Raw genomic sequence first — 27763 nt, 5'->3', positions numbered from 1 at the left:
TTATAAATGTGGAGTTTTAGCGTGCACAAATGAACACTGCTGTCTCCATAGACTTCCTTAAAACTTTTTTTTTTTGGCGTTTTCAGTTTTTCACAGAGATAACATTAGTCCTGTTTTGAATATGCAGCTTTGGTGACTTTTGCAAAGAGCACAATCTCATTTGAAATTTAAGCCACGGTCAGCAAAACAGCACAGTTGGGTTTAAAGCCTAAATGGGTCACTTTAAAAGATATAAAAAGTTATTTTAAGAGTTATTTTAAAGTTATTTAAGTTAAAATTTATTTTGTTGGGTATTTAATAGGTCACAGTGTTTCTTCTAGGATTTTTTCCAGCTGTGGCGGCAGACTTTTACACAGATCCATCAACTACCTATGGCATTATTTAAATGACAAATGTGGTAAGCACAGTATTACAAGTCGACAACGCATTTATGTAATACATGCATGCAAATCTCGGCTTGCGTGCCGATTTTTTTGAAAGCTATGTCGTGTTTGCTATAGCCTGAGGCATCACGCACCTGTCAGTCAGCATGCCACTTTAAAGGGTTGAACAAATAACGCACAGCACTACTACGATTACACAGCATAATTAACTATATAATTCACTTAACTTTTAATACATTTTGGTGCCACTATAACCCGCTATTAACAACACAACGGCTGAATGTTTTGAATGAGATGCTGTATGTAGCCGTGGTGGGATGAATTTTGTTGTGGCACCCCGCCAAGGAAGAAGGAATGTAGTGGAAACCATGGGTCAACTTTAAAAGTCTGAAATCTGAGCGTTTAAAATTTTGATAAAATCCTCTTTAAAGGTGTTCAAATTAAGTTTTTAGCAATGCATATTACTAATAAATAATTAGGGTGTTTTTCGTTATATGGTAGGACATTTACAAAATCTCTTTATATGCGATTAATGATTTTTAGCAAAATAAATAAATTTGACCCATACATTGTATTTTTGGCTGTTCAATATAGCAGTGCAACTGTAAAACTGGTTTTGTTCTCCAGGCAGGGTCACATACACTATTGTGAGAGCTTATGATTTTCATGATGCAGAAAATGCAGACAGAATTGGGGAATCCAGTCATAAAAATGGAATTTACTGTATAATGTGGAATGCCATGGATTTTGGCAAATGCTCATGCTGTTTTCAGGCTGTGCCTCTCACTATAAGAGGAACACATGAGGATTTCTTTAATAGGTTTTTAAAACTATCATCGTATATATATATATATATATATATATATATATATATATATATATATATATATATATATATATATATATATATATATATATATATATGTATATATGTACACACAGTTGAAGTCAGAATTATTAGCCCCCCTCAATTATTAGCGCCCCTGTTTATTTTTTTCCCCCAATTTCTGTTTAACAGAGGGAAGATTGTTTTAGCACATTTCTAAGCATTATAGTTTTAATAACTCATTTTTAATAACTGATTTATTTTATCTTTGTCATGATGACAGTAAATAATATTTGACTAGATATTTTTCAAGAAACTTTTATACAGCTTAAAGTGACATTTAAAGGCCTAACTGGGTTAATAAGGTGAACTAGGCAGGTTAGGGTAATTAGGCAAGTTATTGTATAATGATGGTTTGTTCTGTAGATTATCTGGAAAAAAATTAGCTTATAGGGGCTAATAATATTGTCCCAAAAATGTTTTTCAAAAAATTAATAGCTGCCTTCATTGTAGCCGAAATAAAACCAAGAAGACTTTCTCTAGAAGAAAAAATATTATCAGACATACTGTGAAAATTTCTTTGCTCTGTTAAACATCATTTGGGAAATATTTATAAGAGGAAAAATAAATCAAAAGGGGGCTAATAATTCTGACTTCAACTGTGTATGTGTGTTTGTGTATATATATATTAAAAACTCCATCTTCTGCACAACAGGTTGTCAAAATAAAAATTTGGCTTAACATGAAGCAACTGTGACAAAAATATAGGCCTATCGTACTAGTATACAGAATGTACTTTTCAAAGTAGTAATAATAGTATAAAGTTAAAATAAAAAATAATTTTTTTTTAAGAATAATCAAACTATTTTTGTTCTACATTTTTTGGGGGGGAAATTTCAGAGGCCCAAACTCTTAGATTTCCTATATATTTTCGGTATATTTTGAATGGGCTTTAATTTTATTTAAAATGTAATGTGTTTTGTCATTCTTATATTTCATTCTCAGTTTGTTTTATAATTTAAATATGTCTTAATGATGATTTTATTATTTATTATTTATCTTTCAGGTTTTAGATCTGCTGTCAGTGTTTTTTTTTATCCTTTTAGATGAAATACTATTTTTTTCTATTTGCTTTAGTAGTTCTTATTTTTAATATTTTTAACTGTAATTTTTAAGTTTTAATTTAAGGTTTTAGTCATTTTATTTAGTTTATTCTCAGTATAGTCATTCATTCATGCATTTTCTTTTCGGCTTTGTCCCTTTATTAATCCGGGGTTGCCACAGCGGAATGAACTGCCAACTTATCCAGCACATGTTTTACGCAGCGGATGCCCTTCCAGCTGCAACCCATCTCTGGGAATCATCCATACACACTCATTCACAATCATACACTATGGACAATTTAGTCTTCCCAATTCACCTGTACCACAAGTCTTTGGACTGTGGGGGAAACCGGAGCACCTGGTGGAAACCCATGTGAATGCAGGGAGAACATGCAAACTCCACACAGAAATGCCAACTGACCTAGCTAAGGGTTAAACCAGCGGCCTTCTTGCTGTAAGGCGACAGCACTACCTGCTGTGCCACTGCGTCACCTTTCAGTGTAGTTATTTATTAATTTTCATTTTACGTTTAGTTGTTTATAATTTCGCTTTTCTCTGTGATTTAACCAACTGTAATAATTTCTAAACAATATTCAAGTTCAATTTCTTGAACAAGCAATGTCTTTTTAATAGTTTGAGTTATGTACATATATATATATATATATATATATATATATATATATATATATATATATATATATATATATATATATATAAGCAATTCCAGCGTTATGGATGTGAAATTGCAGTATAAACTCAACACATAAATTCACATAGAAAGCATGTTACATTATATTGAAACATCAGTTTATATTTTCCAGAACAACTGACCACAGAGTTATGAAATCAGAAAAATATCCATCTGTAAACATATTTTGTACTTTAAATGAAGAAAATAAACATGCATTATGGATGTGACAAAAAAATGTCAGCAGGTTTGCAGTATACAGCATACTTTGTAGAAATGCAGTAAATTAAACTGCACATCCCAAAATAAATAATGATAATCAAAAGGTTAAGAGTTAATATAAAACAAAAATGATTGGTTTTATTTAATATTTTCACATTTATGAGGAAAAAGTGCCGTTATGGATGTGACGGATGTGAAATTGCTACTTGTCTGACTTTGGTAAATCAAATAGAATAGTTTGAAAACATTGACAGATGCATATTTGAGCACTTCTAAAATACTATAAAATACTTGCTTACCCAAAAAAACCCAGAAACAGTTTCCGTAATTTGGTGAAATTTTTTTTTTTTTTCATGGCAAGGTTGACGTTTGCATGGAATATATATAAGCACCCTGGGGTTTTAATTAATATATAAAATTTGTGCATAAAATCATAAATAAAATGACAGTGCTTTGAGACAGTGGCTAATTTATGTTTCAACTCTATTTGACGCTTCAGTAGTAGTAGTTGCATGCGTGTTTCTTAATGCATTTGTACAGACGGTCAACAGGTGTTCTCCTCACCAGACAGGTAAACTCCCTCATTTACCTTAAAATCCCTGATTCAAGTTGGTTCCGAACCACCAGTTTACCTTTTAATTACCCGAAACCTGTTCAGGGCATGGCCTTTTAGAAATGTACACCGAACACAAACGCCTCAGAGCACCTAAGAGTGACATGCCACCTATGGTGAGGATAAATCCAACACATTGCTCTTAATGCGCTCAAAATGGCGAGTGGCCAAGCAAACAGCTTTAGTACTTACACGCGCAGTGTTGTTAATTGAATTGAAGCTGTGCAATCTTGTAAATGTTGAACAGAGCATTTAGCAGCATGTGTAATGAAGCTAGTATATTTTTATTGCATTAGCAGAATGGTCTCTGCGTCACTGGCGTATTACTTGATTCAATTAGTCAATTGAGGCTGTGAACTAGCAAAGCAGATCAGCCTGGAGCTCCAGAGGTGTGCCAGCATGATAGAGATTGCCTGTTATCTGTTAAAGCCGCTCCAAGTGGACACACGCTTAGCTCAATAACAGATGGCACAGGACTTAACCCGTTTGGACAAGTGGCAGTGTGGGTGTATTTACTTCAGATGCTGATGAAGATGTTTTATTAAGCAGTCTTTACAGTCAGGGCTAATATTAAAGATCAGAAGGTTTGTAGAGCATGTCCCATCATGCCCTCGGATCTTCCGAACATCTGTTTTAAGCAGCTCAGGCTCATTGGAAGTACTTCAGCCTACCTTTTTTGCAATACATTGCTCTTGGTACGTTTTGTTGCATGTTTCAGATGGCACATCCACTAGAGGGTGCTGTCTGCAATTTTGCAAATTAGAAATGTGTTACTTGGGGTACGTTTTGTTGTATTATTAAGCTTTTTAAGGGTGCTTTCACACCTACACTTTTGTTTCGGAACGTGTCTCGTTTGCCCAGTTAGCGCGGTTCGTTTGGCATATGTGAACAGGGCAATTGCGCTCTGTTCCGCGCCAAAGTAATCGCTCCGAGATTGCTTGAATGTGGTGGTCTCGGCTCGATTGAAACGAACCCTGGAGCGGTTCGATTGCAGTGAGAAAGCGATCCGATCCGAGCGCGGTTACATCACAGTGTTTTATGGATATGTAATAGGCATACGGCTATATGAAGAGAGAATTATGAGTATGGCGGGAAGTTTCGTGAGTCTCTGGATGCCCGCAAACGAGTGGTGATCTCCCGGTAATCTCGCGTCTCCCTCCCGGTCCTCAAATAGGCATCGTCGCGCACCCTTCTCACCCCTCCCCACCGCATCTCTCCTCAGACACGTCGCGCGCACCTTGTCAAACACCACCAAACCACCACCTTTCCTGACAGCTTAGCAGGACGCTGCAAAATAAACCCTGACACTCTGACCAATGTGAGGAGAGTTTACTCGCACGTGACTTGTTTTAGCTCTTTTTGTCCGATTAGAAACTTTGCAGTGTGAAAGCGAACCGCTCCAACAGCAAAGAGCAACAATGTAACAATTGTAATCTCTGTTCTCGATTCACAGGTGTGAAAGCACCCTAACTGTTTTTTTTACTATTATTATTACTACATATTTGTTTATTAAAGTGTCAGGAACAATACATTTAGCTTTCAAAGCTGTTAACTTGTTTGTGTTTCAAAATATCATCCTTTTTTAAATGTCCACTACATGGGACACCAGGACCATCTTAATGTAATTAATGACTGCATGTTGTAGGGGCAGAACTAAAGCAGAGAGGATTCTTATAAAAATAGTTGAGACTCAGATTTTGGGTCTGACAATTAGAGAATTAGAGACAATTAGATAATGACAATTAGTTTTAAATTGCTTTTATGTTAAATTCGTTTTGGATTAACATCACTTTTTTATTTATTTTTATTTATTAATTTTTTTTTTGAGTTTGGCTCTCTTTCAGACTAAACTGTTTCAGGAATTTCAATACAAAAGGAAAAAATGGTTTTTGTTTTGTTTTTGTTACGTTAGTTAATATTGGATTATTATCCCTTTACAGCCATCTCCATGTCCTGTGGTGCACTACAGTGGACATGCTGTAAAATTAAAAATAAAAACAAAATGTAAAACTCTAAAATGTAGAATTTTTTTTAACACAAAGGATGTAGTAAATCACAGAAAAAAGAAAAAAAAGTAAAAAATGTTCTTTGTGTCTCAGTAGGATATGCTGAAACTCAAGAAGAATTTTAGATTATAATTATGTTAACAGTTGTGCTGCACCATATTATTTCAAGAGTTCACACTTAGCTGATGATTGATAATAAAGCTAGTTTGGCGTGCTGTCCCGGGAGAGAGCCCTGAGCTTATAAGATCCTCGAGCCCTGGGCTCCCTCCCGGTGCAAGGCGAGAGGGGAGTTTGGGCTCAGGTAGATCTCGATGACTCCCCCTTTTGCTTGTTGTAGCTAAGTGTCAGATATGTATGCTGAAAGGTGTACTCAGAGTTTAGCTGAAGTATTTAAATTAATTGTTTAAAGTGCTTGTTTTTGAACTGCGGGAGGAAACCGGAGGACCCGGGGAAAACCCACGTGACCACGGGGGGAACGAGCAAACTCCGCACAGAAATGCCGTCTGGTTTGGAAAGGGATTAAACCTGGGGCATTCTTGCTGTGAGGCAACATCGCTAATCGCTGGCCACCGTGACGCCCGTTTGAAAGGAGGGAAAGTAGGGTTGGGTGGGGGGGGTTTCTTCAAGACGAAGATATTGAGATAAGAAAAGTCTGGTTATTCATAGTGAGTTAAGGATCGTCTGATAGGATAATCAGCATTAGCTAAAGTTGGAACAGCTGTGAACAATCATAAGCACGTGATCCTCTCGAAATTTGTTTATAAATAAACTTCACTTAGAATTTTTTTTAAAAAATGGATGCATTTTCCCTTAGAAATCTTTGATGAATATTCAAAATTTATTTGTAGCATAAATGACAAACCTTTCTTTTAGATCAGTTTCAACAAGCATATTTTGATTTCCACAAATGCACTGTCTGGCCAGCCTGATCTCACGAGAAAACGTAAGTATTTTACGTTTTGCCAGTTTAGTGGCTAATTGGTACGAATTCGTACGAGTTCAGTCGTACGAAATGGTACGATTTTAAAAAGGAGGCGTGGCACCTGACCCCACCTCTAACCCCAACCGTCATTGGGGGATAAGCAAATCGTACTAAATTGTACGAATTAGATCGTACGAATTCATACGAATTAGCCACTAAATGAAAAAGTTACGAATTGCCGTGAGATTGTGTTGGTCTGGCTGACCAATGCTTTTTTTATAACAGATGTTCTCTACAATTTTTAAAATATGGCTTCATCCTTCCAAAAGAGCTCAAACTCTTGACTTTTGTTCCCGACTTTAATACTTTTGGCCTGAGCAAGACACACCTGGAGTCTCGTGGGGCAGAAAGTCTGTTTGTGACACACAGGCTTTGCTCTCCATCTGTCTTTCACTGCTTGCTCTCCTCTCTCTGAAAGACACTTTCACAAGGAGGCCTTGTTTAACAGCTTGACTGGTAAGAGACTCCACGCAGAGGGACACAATGACCAGCCCTCATCTGGCACCCCTCAAGGCCGGTTTCGAGATCAGTTCATATGGCCCAAACCCTGTTTGAGGCTTTTATACGGTCAAATGAAGCACTGATTCCAGAACAGAGGTTGACATGAGTGTTGCCATGGGATTTTGACTCTTGCATATGTGCATTCCCATGACTCTACAGACTTTGGCAAATCTGTGTTTTGCATATTTTTATAAGTTTGTTGGCTTTGAACTGTTCAGATATTAGAGAAGCTGGTTTCAGTGACAGGATTAAGAATAACAAAATTGTATCTTCTAATTCTGACTTTGTGTTTCTCATAGTTGGTACTTTTTCATGCACTACTTTAAAACCAAGTCAGAATTGCAAGATATAAACTCTGATTTAAACATGCTGTACACTCACTGGCCACTTTATTAGGTACACCTGTCCAACTGCTTTTTAACACAAAATTCTAATCAGCCAATCACATGGCAGCAACTCAACGCATTTAGGCATGTAGACACGATCAAGACGATCTGCTGCAGTTCAAACCGAGCATCAGAATGTGGAAGAAAGGTGCTTTAAGTGACTTTGAATGTGGCATAGATGTTGGTGCCAGACGAGCTGGTCTGAGTATTTCAGAAACTGCTGATCTACTGGGATTTTTTTTCTAGGGTTTACAGAAAATGATCCAAAATGGGTTCTGTTGGCACAAATGCCTCGTTAATGTGACATTCAGATGGAAGGGCAAGAATTTGGCGTTAACAATATGAAAGCATGGATCCATCCTGCCTTGTATTAACAGTTCAGGCTGGTGGTGGTGGTGTAATGGTGTGGGGGATATTTTCTTGCCATACTTTTATGCCCATTAGTACCAATTGAGCATCATGTCAACACCACAGCCCACCTGAGTATTGTTGCTGACCATGTCCATCTCTTTACGACCACAGTGTACCCATCTTCCGTTTGCTACTCTCAGCAGGATAACGCACCATGTCATAAAGTGCGAATCATCTTAGACTGGTTTCTTTAACATGACAATGAGTTCACTGTACTCAAATGGCCTCCACAGTCACCAGCTCTCAATTCAATAAAGCACCTTTGGGATCTGGTGGAATGGGGGATTCGCATCATTGATTGTGATGCTATCATGTCAATATAGACCAAAATCTCTGAGGAATATTTCCAGTACCTTGTTGAATCTATGCCATGAAAGATTAAGGCAGTTTTGAAGACAAAAGAGGGTCCAACCCGGTACTAGTAATGTGTACATAATAAAGTTGCTGGTGAGTGTATATTATATCTATCATCTTATTGGGCTTTTAATTAGATTTTACATGGTTTTTCATTTCGAAGAGGTAATTTAACAGTTTTTTTCTACTTTAACATGTAATTTTTTTCTAAAAATGTTTATAATGAAGTCCTCTTTGATTCTGGATTTTGTCTTTCACTTTTACGGTAGCTCTGAGTTGTCAAAATACGTCTCAAATTGCTTTGTACAGTTGCAAAAAAATAAAAAAATCAAGACTGATGCTGTTTTTTTATGATGGACAAAAGCTTGTCAATATGTGAATATGATTGACACAACATGAGGTTTAATTTATTTTTTTGGACACAGTGTGTGCAATGAACTTTACATGGTGCACTGTAAAAAAGAAACCAAATTAAAACTTCATGTTCAGATGTATCCAGATTAAAGTACTGTTGATACTTTTGCTGTTGCTCATACTTAAAGTTTTGGTTAAACTGCTGTAAATCCTATTGGAAAGATTATTTAAACTGTGACTAACAAAATACACTTTTCATAAAAAAAAAATAAAAAAAAAAAGTAAAATAAAAAGGGACTCTAAATGCATTTTTACACTCTGAATAGTCCAAACGGAGGATACTGATGTGGAAACAGCAGAATTGTGCGCTTTATTTCATTCTGTGACTGTTTTGCCAATAACTTTCCACTGCCTTCTGGAAATCTGCCTTGTGATTTAGGCCTTGAAGAAATGGAGATGAGAGATTTGAATTTCCCACACAAAATTTTCAACTCTGCGTTGCATAGATAAATATGCATAAATGCCAAACCAACAGAAACACGTTTGCATGCTTTTTGTCATTGTGCCTATCTTCCTAAAATAGCCTCCTCTTCAACTTCAGCTTTAATTAACTTAAAGTAATAAGCTGGTATTAGTGGCTTTGAATGGTCGACGTGGGAGAGGAGTCGGGGGGGGGATTTTGCTGCTCTCAGGTGCTCAGTCATACGAGTGGCTGTTTGCCAGCGCTGTATTAAAGCAACCTCTGCTTTCATTTCCAGAAACTGCTCCACAATACTGGAGTGAAATATTGAACGACGTGAATAGTTGATTATTGTTGTGAGGCACGGGGTGTGCTCACTTCATAGGTCACTGTCGGCTGATGTTCAAGATAACAAGAAGATTTCATAAAGATTGCCTGTAGTTTCAGAGGAAACTTTTTTTGTTTGGTTTTTTTTTGTGTGTGTTTACCGGGAATGTAAATAAACATTATTGCACATGCAGCCCTAAGTATTGCATGATGCTGTGTAACTCGTCTAGTTTTGCATGCGCAAACAGCACTCATAATATCATGAAAGAAAACGTGTCAATCAAAAATGAAAACCAAGCCTCAAAAGGATTTTTAAAAAGCATCATAGCTGTAGTCAACTTGTATTAGGAAGAGATCCTCTGAGAAATTTATAAAACTTAGTCAAATTTGCTTGTTGGTTTTTAAAAAAGAGATTTTAATGCAAATTAAGTAGTTTATTAATATTTTAGTAAAGATTATGAGATTTTATAAGTAAAATGTTTTTTAAAGATATATTTTCACAATTAGTCAATTAAAAATTACTTTAATAATTAAATCAGATTTTAAAAAAGTTTTTTAAAGGTATTATTCGGTTTTTAGATTTTAATTTTAATTGTTAGACAATTTGTAAGTAAAGATTTTTAAGACTTAAAGTAAATCTTAGTCATTTAAAATATTAATTTATTTTTAATATTGTTTTAAAAGACCTTTAGACGATCAAATACATGCCTTTTTTATTTGCTATTTTGTCAATCAAAAATGAAAACCAAGCCCCAAAATATATTTTTATAAAGCATAACACATAACTGTGTAGTCATCTTGTGTGAGAAGATCTTCAGAGAAATGTGTAAAAATAAAAAGTCAATTTAGCTTTTAAGTTTTTTTTTTTAAGATTTCACTGCTAATTAAGTAATTAATTTATTCATTCATTTAACATTTTGAGATTTTATAATTAAAATGTATTTTAAAGATTAGTCCAATTTCTATTGTTTTTTTTAAAGATTTTTTTATTCCTAAATGAGATTTGAATTTTTTGTATTTTTTAAGGCATTGTTCAGTTTTAAGAATAAAATATTTTAAATTGTAGAAGATCTTAAAGATTTATTTGAAGTTTTAATTATAATTAAAAATTATAATTAATTTAAACAGTTTTACAAATAAAATTTTTACAATTTTTAAGACCTTTACAATTTTGTTAAATTATTTAAAAAAAAATTTACAATCAAATATATGCCTGTTGATTTTTTTTTTTTTACAGGTTTATTTTATTTGTAACTTTTTTTTTTTTTTCAAATTTGCAATTTTTTAAAGAACTTAAATATTACAAGTTTAATTTAAAATGTCTAGGTTTTATCTTTCTGTAATTGAAAATTAAAGTAGGTTTAATAATAATAAAAAAAAAGATTTAAGACTTAAAAACCTATGTCGATTCAATTCAGCACAGCGTATTCATGAGAGTTTTTGAAGGGATCTGTGAGATTTTGTTGTTTAGTAAATGTGCAAGTATTAAATGTTAATGTGAGATGTGTGAACCGTGAAATGTTCCTCATGCTATTTGATCTCAGTGGAGTTCTCAGGCTTGACTGGTGTTTGTGTGTCTCTGTGTTTTTCAGGTGGGGTATGTGTGATGGTATGTGAGTGTTTACCATGGTACAGAAGAAACTCTGGCTTCTGAATGTCAGCGTCGCGGTCGCCCTCTCTCTACTGCGTAAGTATCTCTGCTTTCTGATTCTGCATCTCTCACATGTTGCATCTCTTCAATAAATGTACAAATAATTATTTTTTGCTTAATTTTATCTATCAGCTGGTGTATTGTTGGTCAGATGTTCATACTGAAACAAACGTTTCGGCACAATGCCTTCCTCAGTGTGTGGACTGAGGAAGGCATCGTGCCGAAACGTTTGTGTTTTTAAAATCACCGAAGAATGTAAAAAGAAAATAAAAACAGTACGAAGCAATTACTTGATGAGTGCGAATCATTACTTGTCTCAATAATATTACTGAAATCAATTTAAAAACTGAATAAATATATACATTTACACAAGTAAATAAACAGAATCAATGATGGGCTAAAAATATGCGGGATTCTGCACGCGCAGATTTCGCGTGGGCCTAGTAATTAGTCTACCGTTATTGCTGAAGTGTGTATACTCCATACAAAGTGTGAAGCAGATTGGTTAGTTCTGCATGAATCGTGGTGCACTCTCGGCATTTGGAAAAGTTCATTGTTTTTAACCACTGTTATAAACTACTGTACCAAGTGCGCATTGCTCCCTTCATTGGAAATGACTAACTTACACCCTAAGCTTATTGGTACTGCTTTTAAGAAGCACGCTCAGCAGTCACATTTTAATAAATCTACATTACTTCATACCAAAACTTCTTACAGAATCTTTTTTTATTGTTATTGATAATGGTGTTCAGTCAATAAATATCGATTAGTGCAGTCAATCAATAAAAAAAAAACCCTAATAAATCACACTTTTTTTTTTTTTGCAAATAATCGTGATTAATCGCATTTAAAAGACTGAAACTTGTCATTTTGGCTATTCAAATGTAAAATTAAAGTAAACGCAAGACAAAACTTTTTAATTCAAAATATATAATTGTTTATTATAATTTTGTTTAACTTTTATCACAGATTTCTTCATGTAAACAACATATCCACAATAAACCATCAAGATCCAGTATCTTATTACAGAAATTTATTACAGAAATAAAAACACAGGCATGTTAATGCCATTTGAATTTCAAAACAATCAATACCAATAAAGAAAAAAAGAAATATTTCCATGTTGGATTCTAAGTGGACTGTAAAAAATGCCAAAACACAGGCACTGCAAATATGGAAATTGGAAAAATTATAATAATAATAATAAAGTATTGAATACAAACAATTTCACTCATTAAAAAGTTGTACTTCTGTAAATTGAGAACAGTAATTATAAAGTATTTTGCTTAGTCCTCCTTTACATTCAGCCAGTGGCTATGACAGTCCAGTCTGTTGACATTATCGAGGGATAATGTGGACCTTTTGTTTTGAATGATGTGAGCTGAGAGTGAGAACAGGCAGGATCACAAGCACGATCACTGAATCAGCATATGCACTTCAGTGCCTAATTTTGTTGCCACTGATCGTACAAGAACGTAAGAGGCATCAAGCGGTACATCAAAGGCACCCACAGGTACCCGTTGTGTCACACCAAAGGCTAATTTTTACAGGGACTTTGGTCACACCATCTCTAAACATTTAAACAACTTTGAGGGATACGGACGGCGAAATCTGTGATATTTTGGCATTTGTTCTTGTTGCTGAGAAATCCACGCACACAGACACAAACACACACACACACTACACGCGCAGGACAGCACAGCCGGAGGGACTCCTTTCAGATACAACTTGCTTGATTGCGTTCATCAAATTTGCTTAAACTAAGCGTTCTTAAGTATGGCTTTATTTCACAAGGATTCTGACACAGCAACGTAAAGTAGATGTTTTACAAAAGTTGCTTTTAAGGGGGAAACACGACAGAATACGCTGTCTTTGACAGCTCGCGACATCACCTGAGTTTCACTGAGTCCATTTACATGGACATCAATAATATAATATGATTAAGATAATACTCCTATTAAGGTGTCTACCATGTAAACAGCGAATATATATTTTTAAATTTTTTTTTTTTTTTTTTATTACCCTGAATGACCACCGACTTAAGAAATGCGGACCATGTAAACAGCGAATATATATTTTTACATTTTTATTTTATTTTTATTTTTTTGATTACCCTGAATGAAGAAATGCGGAGGTTTTTCTTTCCACTCGGCATGTGGTATCAAATTCCATTGAAACAAAAGTCTAAAGATTAAAAATAAAACAAACGAAATTAGATGAAACTCTAGAGAAAATGCTGGATAGCCTGGTAGTGCGACAATAATTATTTTATACTGAAACTTTCCTTCTAAAAGTGCCTCCTTGGTCTTATCCATATTTCTTTGCATGTTGAACACACACCGACCACAATAGGACAAAAAATGCAACTGCGTTAATTGCGTAAATTTTTTTTTTTACGCGTTAAGGCTGATTTATACTTCTGCTTCAAGTGCACGCGTATGCTTAGACGCATAGCCCTATGCCGTGGCCGTCGGCGTCGCTAACGTGCACCTCTCAAAGAATGTAACTACACGTCGCAACAACGTGTAGGGCAAGCTCTGTGATTGGTCAACTTGGTAGCGCTGACCTGTCTGGGCGGGACCGAGAGCTGCATGAGCCCGATGGAGCGATTGTTTACAAGTGTGGAGTCCCGTGAAGAAGCTTCAGATGGAAAGTTTTGTTTTGTGTTTACCTCATGGTTAAAGTTGTTGCACGTCTGCCAGTTCTGCCTCAAAATGAACGAGTTTGAGCCACTTGTACATTCAGGAAGCGTTCAGAAAAAACAAAAAAGCAGCGAAGAAACTCGACACAGAGGAAACATTAACACCACACTGCCAACTAGCGTTTCGGAAGTGTTAATGCAGACCAACAGAAACAGCGTGCAGAAGTATAAATGCACAGTACACGCGTTGCATGCGATGTGGGTTACGCCTGTCACTTGCTGCAGAAGTATAAACCAGGCTTTAGATATTTCAAATTAATCGCATGCGTTAATGCACTAATTTTGACAGCACTAACATTGATACCAATTTTATCACCCGGCCCTAATTTATAGTTTATATATTTGTATTTATTGTTTTATTTATTTATTTTTTGCATTTAATCAAATTGCTTTGCTTTTGAATTTTTAAGTAACAAGTCAAGTCATCAATCCAATATTTACATTTTATTTCAACCAAAAAACAGCAGCTATTAAATTTAACTTAATTTAATTCACCATCTAGTGCATTTTTAAATTGATGTGTTCTATATCATTTTTTGAATGTTCATTTGCAGTCCGTCATTCACACCTGTCTGTTCTCCAACCATTTGTGTCTGTTTTCTCTCTCTCTGCTGGTGTTTATAGACAAACACAAGCACACACCAGGGGTTTGCCTCGGCCTGTTTACTCAGAGAGCACGTTTGGTTGAAGGGTTAATTCCCATTCATTATCTAACAGACGACCCTCTATGTTCCTTATGTCCCGCAACCTGTCCAGCGAGAGCATTTGTGGTGTTTGAGCTGGTATTTCACAGAAAGCACCCCAAACATTCGGGGGGAAAAGGGATCAAATCCTCTCTGTATAAAAATGAAATCTGTAAATCCGGATTTAGATCAGTCTGGGATTTAGATTTCCCTTCTCTCGAGGTCAGGGTTTGGGGGTGTGTGGGGCGGCACGGGGGGTCTCGATCTCTGGATAAGAGGGTGGAGGGAAGCTTGGGTTATTTCAGAGAGCGTCATCTTTGAGAGATTACCCATAATCACAGGCGAGACCACAAGCATACAGAGCTTCTGGTGTGAGGGAGGGTGATCTGGGGTTCAGAACTGGCAAAATGTGTTTGCAGCTTGTGTATTTGTAATGGTGGGAAGCTCAGCAAAATCATATTTTGGCTCAATTTAATTTAAAAATTAACTGTCTTTATTATTTTTTAGAAACTTTAAACATGTACTAACGAAAACTAATCAAAACATACAAAATTTAAACAAATAAATATATAAATAAAACAAAATAATAAATATTACAAATACAAGTATTTAAATAAATAAATGCATACACAGACACATAAAATATAAAGGTATCAAAACAATGGTAAATGAAAAGCAGGTGATACACGATACAAGTTATAAGGACAAAAGATTCGTAGCAGCTTCCTTCAGAAATCCTACAAGGGGATTCCATTGTTGAAAAAAATTTTCATGTTTTCTCTCAACTATATACGTTATTTTTTCTAATGACAAACAATAAAACAACTCCTGCAACCATTGTTTAAAAGGAGGACTTTCTGTATTTTTCCAATGACAAGCTATTGTAAGTTTTGCTTTTAATAAACAGAAGATCAACAATTACTTATCTGAGCTAGTAAAAGAGCTTTTAACAGGAAAAATATTTAGTATACAGAGTTTTGGGCATTTCGGAATAATTTTAATATTATCAATTTTTCTTTTCTTTTATCCTTTTTTCTTTTTTTATATTTGAAAAAATGTCATACAGTTGTGAATATGCATTATGATGAAATTTGTTATTATCATTGTTATTATCATGACATCATATATATCATTTTATATTGTTTTTTTTATTCCCCCCCCCCCATTCTTTTTTGTTAAGTTATTTATTTTCATGTTCTTTTTTTAAATCATAAAAACATTATTTTTATGCAAATATTTTAAAATATACACATTAGTATATTTTATTATGCTGTTTGCTACACTTTTTATGTTCTTATCAGGGGGAAATGTAGAAATTTATATTTAGATAATAAACAAAAGTACAATATAAAATAATCCTTATTTTATGTAATTTTTACTTTTTTATAAAGTTTAATACATGTTTTTATACATCAATTCTGTTTTATTTTGTCTAAAACAGAATATGTCATCAAATGCATTTCTAAATACATTTTGATGAAATTTGTTTGTAAAATTGGTTGTAGCACATTTATTATTAAATTGTAATAAATTTGGTTATTTTTAATGTACATGATATTTTTCCATTTTTAAAATTGTTCATATTTTTAGGAAATAAATAACAATATTATTTTTAAGATTTAATAACATCCTTTTATATTTATTTCTTTATTTCACTTTTTCTTTTCTTTCTTTTTCTTTTTTCTTCATTTTTTTCTTTACAGTCATGACATATTTCTTTCCATGTTCCCATTACAATTATGAAAATCATTATTATTTTTATGTAAGTATCTGTATTCAAATATACACATTAGTATATTTTATGGTGCTGTTTGTTGCACTTTATTTTTTAATGTAACGTATGTTCCTCTGTTCCTATTTATTAGGTGGAAATTTAGACCTTTATAATTAGATACAAATAAGACTTTATCCAATAGAAAAAAATATTATCAGACATACTGTGAACATTTACTTGCTCCATTAAACATCATTTGGGAAATATTTAAAAAAGAAAGAAATTCAAAGGGGTTAATAATTCTGACTTTAACTTTATATATATTTTTTACATACATTTCTTCCTTTATACTGTATAGGTTTATACATAATTATTTTTGATTCTTTTTCTGATATAATATAATAATAATATTAATAATATGCAAAATAATAATAACCTTATATTTGTTTGTGTTTTTGAGACTCTCCCTAATCCTTTGTCTGTCCCATTGAGGCCTTCAGGGAGAGAAAGTGTCACAGACAGAGGCGTTTGTCATATTAACATGCTGTATGTTCATTTACATGCATATCATCTACCCTGCACCCCACCCCCTTAATCTGGATTTGCATTTGCCCCTTTTAGTGAGTGTTTTTGTGTCCTCCTGCTTCTCTTTTGTGTCTTGTTTTTCTCGGTCACGCTCTCATTTTCCATCTCAGATTCTCCTTTTGGCTCTTGTTCATGTCTGTGTCCTATCCCGCCTCTGTTGCTTTCTCCAGGACATCAGAATTGCTGCTTTTATCATTAAGCACACACTGTAAATGCAACACTTGCCTCCATTGACAAATATTGGTGTTTTCCTGCCTCTTGGTTTGTTCTGTGGGCCGCCAGTGCAGACAGAAAACACATGTCAGGTGACAAATGCAGTGTTTGTTGTTTGTCCCTTGTAATTTATTCTATTTCTGCTTGCTATTTTTAGAAAACAACATTTATCTCTAAACACATTGGAGTGTCACATGTTTAATTGTGTTTCTGGATTGCATTACTCTTTTAAAAACAACTGCCTTGACATAAGACTAGATTCACTTTTCTCTCTTATAAAAAAAGAGCAAAACAAATGGCCCACATTCAGCCCACACCAGCAAAATGTAACTTTTTTTTAATTCTTGTTCACTGTATTGACTAGCTCAAAATCAGCACTAAGTAACAAAAAACCATCTGGACTAGCTTTATATCAAACTAAATTTATATGGACCAGATCTAAACCACTGCTAATCAGCATAAATCAGTCTAGGCCAGTGAAAAATCTACAGAAATCTACCTGGACCAACCAAAATAAATCAGTCTGTAACCCTCAAAACTTTTAATTAATAAGTCTTGACAAGAATGTGTTGTAAAATACATTAGTGAATATCCATTATGTTGAAATGTGTTTCTTTATACAGGATGATTGTCATTATTGTACTAGGGGGATGAAAATTTGGGATAAATATTCATAGTTTTAAAGAAAGAAAATGTATTATTATATAGCAAGTAACAATAACAATATTAAAACAAATGCAAACCATCAGAGCTCATTGTAGAGAAGCACTAACCAGCTGACAAACTAATACTTGTCTAGACCTTCTCAGAACTGGCATTAATCAATCCAGATATGTGCTACCCAACAGAAACTCGGTGATCATGAATCAATATAGAAGTTCTAACCAGCATAAACCATCACAAACACACATACAATCACCTGGAATTGCACTAAATCATCATAGAAATCATCAGTAACCAGCATAACGCTAGACCAGCTCAAAACCAAAGCTGACCAGAACAAACCAACAGAAATGCCATCCCAAGTTTGTTTACCAGCATAGATCAGTCTAGACTACCCAATGAAAATACCATCTGGACCAACTTCAAAGCACAATAGATCATTCTGGACCAGTTTTTAAACCACTACTAACTATCCTGGATAAAACAATCTTGATCTCTAACCCTCATGCTTTCATCTTGATCAGCTCTAAGCCAGCGCAAATCAATGCCAAAAAGTTCAAAAATCAATCTGGAACAACTCAAAATCATAGCTGACCAGTACCAACCAACAGAAAACCATCTGGACCAACTTTAAACTGAATAACTCATTCTGAATCAGTTCTAAACCATCACTAACTAGCATAAATCAATCTAGACTAACTAACCCATGTACATCCCTCTGGACTGACTCAAATTAGTTTGGAAATGTTCGAAACAAGCACTAACCAGCATAAATCATTCTGGACCAGCTCAAAATCGTAGCTGACCACTATTAACCAACATAAAAACCATCTAACCATCTGGATCAACATTAATCCAGAAAAAATCCGTCTGGACAAGTTCTAAACCACCATTAAGCTGCATAAATCCCATCTAGACTTGCACTAACCTACATACATTTTTTTACAATAACAATAAAAGAAAAAATAACTGCTTCAATGAGCATGTCTAATATTTATACCTGCACCAATGAGCCCGCATTAACCAATAGAAATACAATCTGCCCCTATTTTAACAGAACAAATCAGTCTGGACCAAGTCTAAACCACTATTAACCAGCATAAATCCCATCTAGGCCTAGATCACATCTTCTGCACTAGCTTTAAACCAACAAAAATTAACCTGGACAATGTCACCGTAGCTTACCAGCTTTAACCAACAGAAATACCAACTTATGTTAAAATAGTTCAGCATGGACCAGTTCTAAACCACCGCTAAACTCCATAAATACATCCCTCTGCTCTGGAGTAACTCTAAATCAGAATAAATCAGCCTGAAACAACACAAACCATCATTAATCAACATAAATAAGAATAGATCCACCCAAACCATCCTAAATTGGTTTGAATTGCACTAAACCAGCATTATCTAGTATAAATCAGTAAGACATGTTGATCTGCACTGGTCTAAGCTGGTCTTTTTTACAGGAAAAAGTAACAATATTCCAGTTTTACATTTTTGTGGTGTATGATGGTTTTCCCAGGTCTATCTTTGATTTAAAGAAACAACAACAACCATAAATGTACATAAATAAGACTAAATCCATCCTTACCATTAGTTTGAAATGACAATAAACCAGCATTAGCTGTTATATTATATTTAGTATAGTGCTATTAGTATATTTATGTTGGATGTGTGTTTATGGGCTGGTCTAAGCTGATCTTTCTAGCAGGTAGAAGTCTAATATTTTGGTTTTGTACTTTACATATGTGATGTGTGTTGGTTTTCCTCGGGTCTTTCTCTTAAAAAACAACAATCAATCAATATTAATTAGACTAGATCGACCCTAACCATCCTAAATTGGTTTGAAATGACACTAAACCAGCATTATCCAGCATAAATCAATTGGACATGTTAATGTGTGCTGGTCTAAGCTAGTCTGTTCATTTAGTAAGCATCTAATACTCTGGTTTTGGGCTGTACATATATAATATGTGTTGGTTTTCCTCAGTTCATTCATTCATTCATTTTCTTTTCGGCTCAGACCCTTTATTAATCCGGGGTCACCACAGCGGAATGTACAACCAACTTATCCAGCACGTTTTTACGCAGTGGATGCCCTTCCAGCCGCAACCCATCTCTGGGAAACATCCATACACACTCATTCACACTCATACACTACCGACAATTTAGCCTGCTCAATTCACCTGTACCACATGTCTTTGGACAGTGGGGGAAACCCACACAAACGCAGGGAGAACATGCAAACTCCACACAGAAACGCCAACTGACCCAGCCGAGGCTTCAAACAGTGACCTTCTTGCTGTGAGGCGACAGCACTACCTACTGTGGAACTGTGTCACCTTTTTCCTCAGTTCTTTCTCCTAAAAACAACAATCAATTGACATAAAAAAAACTAGACTGGTCAACCATCCTAAATTGGTCTGAAATGGCACTAAAAAAGGTATTATTCAGCATACATAAGTAGTATCTATGTGTGGTGGTCTTTCTAGCAAGGAAAATTCTAATATTCTGGTTAGAGCTGCACGATTCTGGCTAAAATGAGAATCGCGATTTTTTTTTTTTTTTTTTTTTTTTTTGCTTAAAATAAAGAACACGGTTTTCTCACGATTCTGTATATGTAAAATAAAGGTATGGTAAAAACAAACCTATGGCACAACATCGAAAATAATATTATGTGTAGGTCTACTGGTTTCTATAAATAATTATATTCTACTTATAATAATTCTGATGTTGAATTATTATGTTTGAGATATAAGCTTGCAATCTGTCATATTAAACAAATTTAGTCACTGGTAAAATCAGACATTTGCCATTATCAGATTATATTCAACAATATATAGGCTAGAGTAGTTATACTGACACTGTAAACATTTATTTTCATGCACAACTGTGGGTTCGCTATAAAAAAAACCATATCAAATGCTTGCCGTAATCATAACTCTAAAATGCGGTATGATTTAAATAAAGTGCACACTTTCGGTTTCATTTTGACTGCTAAGTGCTTGTTCATACTTCGTGCGCGGCTCCCAAACGATCACTTTGTGCCACAAACTGAATATTATTTACAACTGTATTACCTGTTACTCGCAACATATGCAGGTTTTGTGTGCTAAAGTAGACACGCACGCATCTATCAGTAAGTAGAGCGCCCACGCGCCCTCTCTGTGATAACAGCTTTCGGTCACCAGCTCACGTCATGTGTCATTTCCCGGCCGCGAAAACATCATTATATGAAGACAAAAATTACATTTTTAGTTGAATTATACCTTATAAATACAGTATGTGACTCATTCAACATCATTTGGAGGTGTCAATGTCACTGAGCAACGTGTGTGAAACAATGAAAAGACTCGTGCAGCCGCCTTTTCTTCTCTCCTGAACTTGAAAATATGATTGGCAGAATCGTAGAAATGTTGGAATAAGATCGTCTAGGGCAATGGTTCTCAAAGTGGGGGTCGGGACCCCCCGAGGGGTCGCGGGACAATGAAGGGGGGTCGCCTGGTGGTTTCCAAAAATCTATTTATTTTTATTAAACCATAAGAATTACCATATTTTATCCATAACCTTCTGAAGAGAAAATATTTATACCATATATAGTTACTATAGTAGCTTATAGTTACTACTTCTATTGGATTGCAACCCCTGGGGTAATTGCATTGTATTAAAGACACAGCAATAGCGTCAGATGCAGCAGATTTCACAACACCTGGTTAAACTTTGTGGCCCATTTACAGCTCTCATACATAAAATAAAAATTAAAAGAAGAATAGACTTGGGTCCATTGGTGTGTGTGTGCCATTGCATGCAAGGTTTCTGTATTTATAACCACCTTAGAGGATATTGGGGGTCACGAGTCACTGGCATTGTCATTTTGGGGGTCGTGGCCTGAAAAGTTTGGGAACCCCTGGTCTAGGGCAGGGGTCGGCAACCCAAAATGTTGAAAGAGCCATATTGGACCAAAAAAAAACAAAAAACAAATATGTCTGGAGCCGCAAAAAATGTAAAGCCTTATATAAGCCTTATAATGAAGGAAACACATGCTGTATGTATCTATAGTAGCTATATTAGCCTACTATAAAAATGACTAAGTTGGCTATAAATACATAATGAGCCTTTATGATTAAATAGCCACTGAAATCAGGTGGTTGGTGTTTATTTTGTTGTCATTAAAACACTTCAGCACAGCCTCTTGTCTTTTAGTGTTATTAATTTGATAATTTCTTCTTGCGGCCCATCAGAGTTCACATACCTGCATAAAAGCGCGTTGAATATCGATCACATCACAGGCAATTGAGTATGCTGGCACTGAATTAATGTCCTTGGTTTGCTGATCGGTGATGTTACCTACCATTTTAATAGCCCTTTCCTTCACTGTCTTAGTGGAGAAAGGTATATCTTTATTTTTTTGTATTATCTTGGTTTTGTTTTTAAAGTTTGCAAATAGGTGTTCTAATATGTCATACCATCTTTGAACGGTTTTCCATGCTTTATAATCTCCTGGTTTGTTTACAACCGCCACCTGCCTGGCATCCCACCCTGCTAATAGAAACATGTGTCGCAGGCTATGACGCAAATCTTCGTTGACAGAAATGTTGAAATTAAATATTAATTCTACACACTTTGACAGCATTTGAAAACGTTAAAAATGTTTATCCTCCTATAGAAATCATATTAAAACAAAAAAATATATTAACCTCCCCCATCTTTTTGCATTTTCAAACATTTTTGAAAAAGCTCCAGGGAGCCACAAGGGCAGCGCTAAAGAACCGCATGCAGCTCTAGAGCCGCGGGTTGCTGACCCCTGGTCTAGGGGGTCGAATCGAGATCGCGATCTTTTAACGATTAATTGTGCAGCTCTAATTCTGGTTTTGCACTTTACATGCGTGATGCAAGTTGTTTTTCTTCAGATCTTACTCTTCACAATCAGTTGACATAAGTAAGACTAGACTGGCCTAACCATCCTAAAATGTTCTGAAATAAACCAGTATTATCCAGTATAAATCAGTAGGATGTGTTAATGTGTGCTGGCCTAATATGTTTTCTCCATTTAGCAAATGTCAAAATATTCCAGTTTTGCAGTTTACATGTGTGATGTGTGTTGGTTTTCCTCAGGTCTTACTTTGAGCACTGAGCCAGTGGTCCAGGGAAGGGTTGGGGGTTTTGCTGAGCTAGGCTGCAGTCTGACACCTCCATCAGAAGGGGCCACCACCCCGAATCTCTTCCCTTTGCATGTGGTGGAGTGGGTCCGGCTGGGATACAACGTCCCTATCCTCATAAAATTCGGCAGCTATACTCCACGAGTGCATCCAAACTACAAGGGTGAGTCTCACTTTAATCATAAATCATTTTGCCATTAATCCTGCTGGAGAGGCACTGCCGGAGGGGACGGGGATGTGATGCAGCCGGTGGTCTTTTATGAGTTTGGATTTTATGTGTCTTTGGAGCCCACAGAGATGTTTATAATTCCATTACATGAATGTCACATAGGGCTCAGGGCTCGAAATTGCGACCATTTTAGTCGCATATGCGCCCGAAACTTAAGCTATGCGACTCATAATATATATTGGGAGCATTCGTGCGACTGCATATTATGGTTGTAGTGCGACCTGTTTTTGTTTGTTTTTTTTTTCTAAAAACGTGGTAAATTCGCTCTTCCCTGCCGCTATAATGGTTCATATTAGCCGTCAATCACTCAAGACTTTCTGCTGTCAGATGACAGGGAGGGAGCTTTTGTGACCGCGGGGATTGCAAACGGCTGAAGTGTGAAAAGTACACTGAATCTCGATGCGTTGCATGCTCTGCGTGTTCAGCCAACACAATCTCACGGCAATTCATAACTTTTTAATACGTTTCCTCGTGAGCAGGCTGCAACAGCGCAAATGTCCGCTACAACACCATCGCCAAAGAAGCTCGCCTTTACTGAGTTTGATCTGATGCGGGTTATAACAAAGAACAGTATTGCGCCGGTGGGCATCGGGGGAATCCTGCTCTGCCCCCCTCTTATTGGGCCGGCTGACTCGCATGCTTTCCCGCAAACACAGAAAAATGTAATTCAGCGCATAACGAGGCTGAGCATTAAAACGACACGAACCGAAACCAAAACTTTTTTAAAAGTGAGACTTTTCTTTCTTTCTTTTGTCCGTTCTTTCTTGAGGTGTATATTATTTTTCTATTTAATTACTGATGACTGCTTTGCAGCTTTCAGCATTGGATTGAACGATTTATTATATTATTTCGTTTGTTTTGTAGTAGAAATATTATTTATTAAATTGGCAAGCATTTAAAAACAATTGTACAAAATAAATATTTCTTACTGCAATGCTTCATTTGTGTTTGATGCAAACCATCAATTTATTTTTCATAAATTAACAGTAGGACTTTATATAGCAGATAACTTGCATTAAAGCACATTCAAGGCAGCATGATGATGAGAAATATTATTCATTATTAGTAGTATTGTCATCATCATCATCAATAATATTTTATAATTATTCAACATTCATTTTGGAATTATTGCACAAATATTAAGTCATTACAGCATTAGTTAGAGAGTTGTTTCTGGGTTTTGTTAGTCCCAATTGATGTTGTTTTCAAATACAATAAATCCCTTAATACACAACTTGTCAAATATATCATTCATTTTTGGTGGATGCTCCTAATTTTTTTCTGGTGCTCCTAATTTTTTTCTGGTGCTCCTAAATATTTCAGGTTGGGAGCACCGGTGCTACCAAGTAAGAAAGTTAATTTCGAGCCCTGGGGCTGCAAAAAAAAAAAAGTTTTTCTAATAAAAATCAATAAAAGGAAACAATACAAAATGTTTAAACCAAAATCTAATGTGAAAAAAAATGATATTGTATATTATTGTTAGTAATCATAATAATAATTTATTTTGGGCTAAAAAGGTTATTTATAGTAATAATAATAATAGTTGTTGTTGTTGTTGTTGTTGTTGTTGTTGTTGTTATTATTATTATTATTATTATTATTATTGTTGTTGTTGTTAATCATATTATATACTGCTGCTTGCCTCATCAGTAGCAATATCAGTTGTTTTGACTATGATGATGGTGATGATAATATTATTAATAATTATAATAATAAGACGGCAATGAATGTAATAATTAATATTATTGTCAATAGTCTTTAATAATAATAAATAATAGGCCTAATGATAATTATTATAATTGTTATTTAATTGTTGGCTAAATATGTGAGTTATAATAATAATAATATTAATGATTATGATTATTTATTATTAATATGAATACTAATTGGGTAAAATCTGATTGTATAACACTGCTTGTAATAGCAATAACAGTCAAAATGACTATGATGATCGTGATGATCATTATTATTAATAAATATAGTAATAAGATGACGACTAATGTAATAATTAATATTAGTGTTAGTAGTCTTTAATAGTCTTTAATAGACCATATCATTATTATTATAATTATTATTATTTAAATGTTGGCTAAAAATGTGATTTAAAATAATAATAATAATAATAGTGGTAATAATTATGATTGTTTATTATTATTATTATTCTTATTATTAATTGGTAAATATCTGATTATACAATGCTGCTAGTATTAGCAATAACAGTCAGGATGACTATGATGATCATCATTATTAACAATTTTAATAATTAGACAACAATAAATGTATTGAGTCAATACATTGTCAATATAAAATGAATTGATATTAGAGTCAATAGTCTTTAATAATAGTCAATTGGCGTAATAATAAAAATAATTATAATAATTTATAATAATAAATAATAATAGTAGTAATGATTGATTGTTTTATTATTATTAATATTAATATTAGTATTAACTGGCTAAATCTGATTATATAACACTGCTGCAGCAATAACAGGCATGTTGACTATGATGATGTTGATGATTATTATTAATAATTCTAATAATAAGACAAGGACAAACGTTAATTAAGAATAATAGTCTTTAATTATAGTCAATAGGCCTTATGATAAAAAATGTTATAACTGTTATTTTAATTGTTGACTAAAAATGTGATTTAAAAATGTAAAATAATACCATAGTTAATATTACTCACATTATTATTGTTTGTGAGCGCACAAGAATATCTTGCGCGTGAGCAGCGTATATTTAAGGGGTCATGCAAGAAGTTTTGTGCACGAACAGAGGAAATCGGCGGGCAAGCAAAGAGATTTGCATGCTCGTATTACATAAATACAATCTCGACTTGTAATACTGCACTCACCACATTTCTCCATTTGTCATTGAAATAACGCTATAGGTAGTTGGTAGATTTGTGTAAAAGACCTGCCGCCACAGCTGGATAAAATCCTAGAGGAAACACTGTAATAATAATAATAATAATAATAATAATAATAATAATAATAATAATAATAATAATGATAATAATAATAATAATAATAATAATAATAATGGTAATAATGATAATAGGGCGAGGCAGTGGCGCAGTAGTGCTGTCACCTCACAGCAAGAAGGTCGCTGGGTCGCTGGTTCGAACCTCGGCTCAGTTGGTGTTTCTGTGTGGAGTTTGCATGTTCTCCCTGCATTCGCGTGGGTTTCCTCCGGGTGCTCCGGTTTCCCCCACAGTCCAAAGACATGTGGTACAGGTGAATTGGGTAGGCTAAATTGTCCATAGTGTATGAGTTTGTGTGTGTGTGTGAATGTGTGTGTGGATGTTTCCCAGAGATGGGTTGTGGCTGGAAGGGCATCCGCTGCGTAAAAACTTGCTGGATAAGTTGGCGGTTCATTCCGCTGTGGCAACCCCAGATTAATAAAGGGACTAAGCCGACAAGAAAGTGAATGAATGAATAATAATAATAATAGTAGTAGTGATAATTATGATTGCTTATTATTAGCAATATTAATTTGCTAAAATGTGACAGTTACATATAACCTGGCTGCTAGTGGTAATAATAACAATAATGATGACGACTATGGTTATTATAATTATTATTTTTAATAATATATATTTTTTCCCACTGATCTCACTGTGCACTACTTTAAGGACAGTCTGGGAGGGACATTTCTTACCTCCTTTTTCCCTAATATATCTTATTATTTCCTCGTTCTATGCTACCTCTCGATTGACCTGTCTTCCCATGAAATGTGTGATGTTTGAGTATGGTCGGAGAAGTCCAATTTCGCTGCATGTAACAGTGTTGTGACAAATAAAGGCTCATCATCATCATCGTCATAATAATAAGACTAATATTATCATTAATGTCTAACAATAATAATATTGATATTGGTCTAAAATGATATACAGTGTGACTGATGAATAATGTGTGACATTCAAATGTTCTCTATGTCATTTATTATCATTTTAACCACAGAATAAGCCTGATTTTGGCTACTGGCATACAGAGAGCTGTCTAAAGGTTTACTGCTATTGTTTCCCGAGAATGTTTGCTGCATTTAAATGTTTTACAATCACTTGTTTAGACTCCGGGGCCCACGTCCACAACCTCCTCCATTCAATAGCCCAGGACCGTTCCTGTTGACATGTCTCCAAAAGGTGCTGCAAAAGGCTGGTTTTCCGGGCAATTCACCAAAAGCTCTTTTAAAACAACTTTCTGGTCCCCGGAGTGGTGCTTGGCGGTGTAAATACAGCCGTTTGCCCTGGTGTTCTTGAAGGAGGGTCACGCTCTGGAATTTATTGAAGGGGGGAGGGGCTTTGTGTTGTTAAACGAATATCCCCATATAAATGACCCACCCAAACAAGTGGCCTGTAATTATGTAGACTGTGTGTGTGTGTGTTGGTGGAGATGAGAAGAGGCGCATGCAATAATGGATGCAGAGAGAAAAGGGGCCGTTTGGAGGATGGGAGCGCAGACGTTCCCGCTCGTGGGGGTCGCATTGAACGGGACCCCGGATTAAGTGCATTGGGGTTAAACTGAGGCGGGATGATTTGGGGC

General features: G+C 35.0%; 1 protein-coding gene across 2 annotated transcripts in view; it reads left to right on the top strand.

Annotated features, from left to right (window-relative positions):
* The window catches only part of igsf9b (immunoglobulin superfamily, member 9b), a 113081-nt gene that overhangs the window by 10990 nt on the left and 74328 nt on the right, over positions 1-27763 (top strand). For both annotated transcript variants that reach the window (XM_087264071.1, XM_087264070.1), the window contains exons 2-3: positions 11209-11303; positions 22942-23148. In XM_087264071.1, coding sequence (XP_087120197.1) covers positions 11243-11303; positions 22942-23148 — 268 coding nt within the window. In that variant the 5' untranslated portion in view covers positions 11209-11242. The remainder of the gene's footprint in view (positions 1-11208; positions 11304-22941; positions 23149-27763) is intronic.

Source organism: Danio rerio, chromosome 8 (genome assembly GCF_052040795.2).
Source record: "Danio rerio strain M-AB ecotype USA chromosome 8, GRCz13ab, whole genome shotgun sequence".
NCBI lineage: Eukaryota > Metazoa > Chordata > Actinopteri > Cypriniformes > Danionidae > Danio > Danio rerio.
The sequence above is the reverse complement of the archived record's forward strand: the minus strand, read 5'-3'. Positions and strand labels throughout refer to the sequence as shown.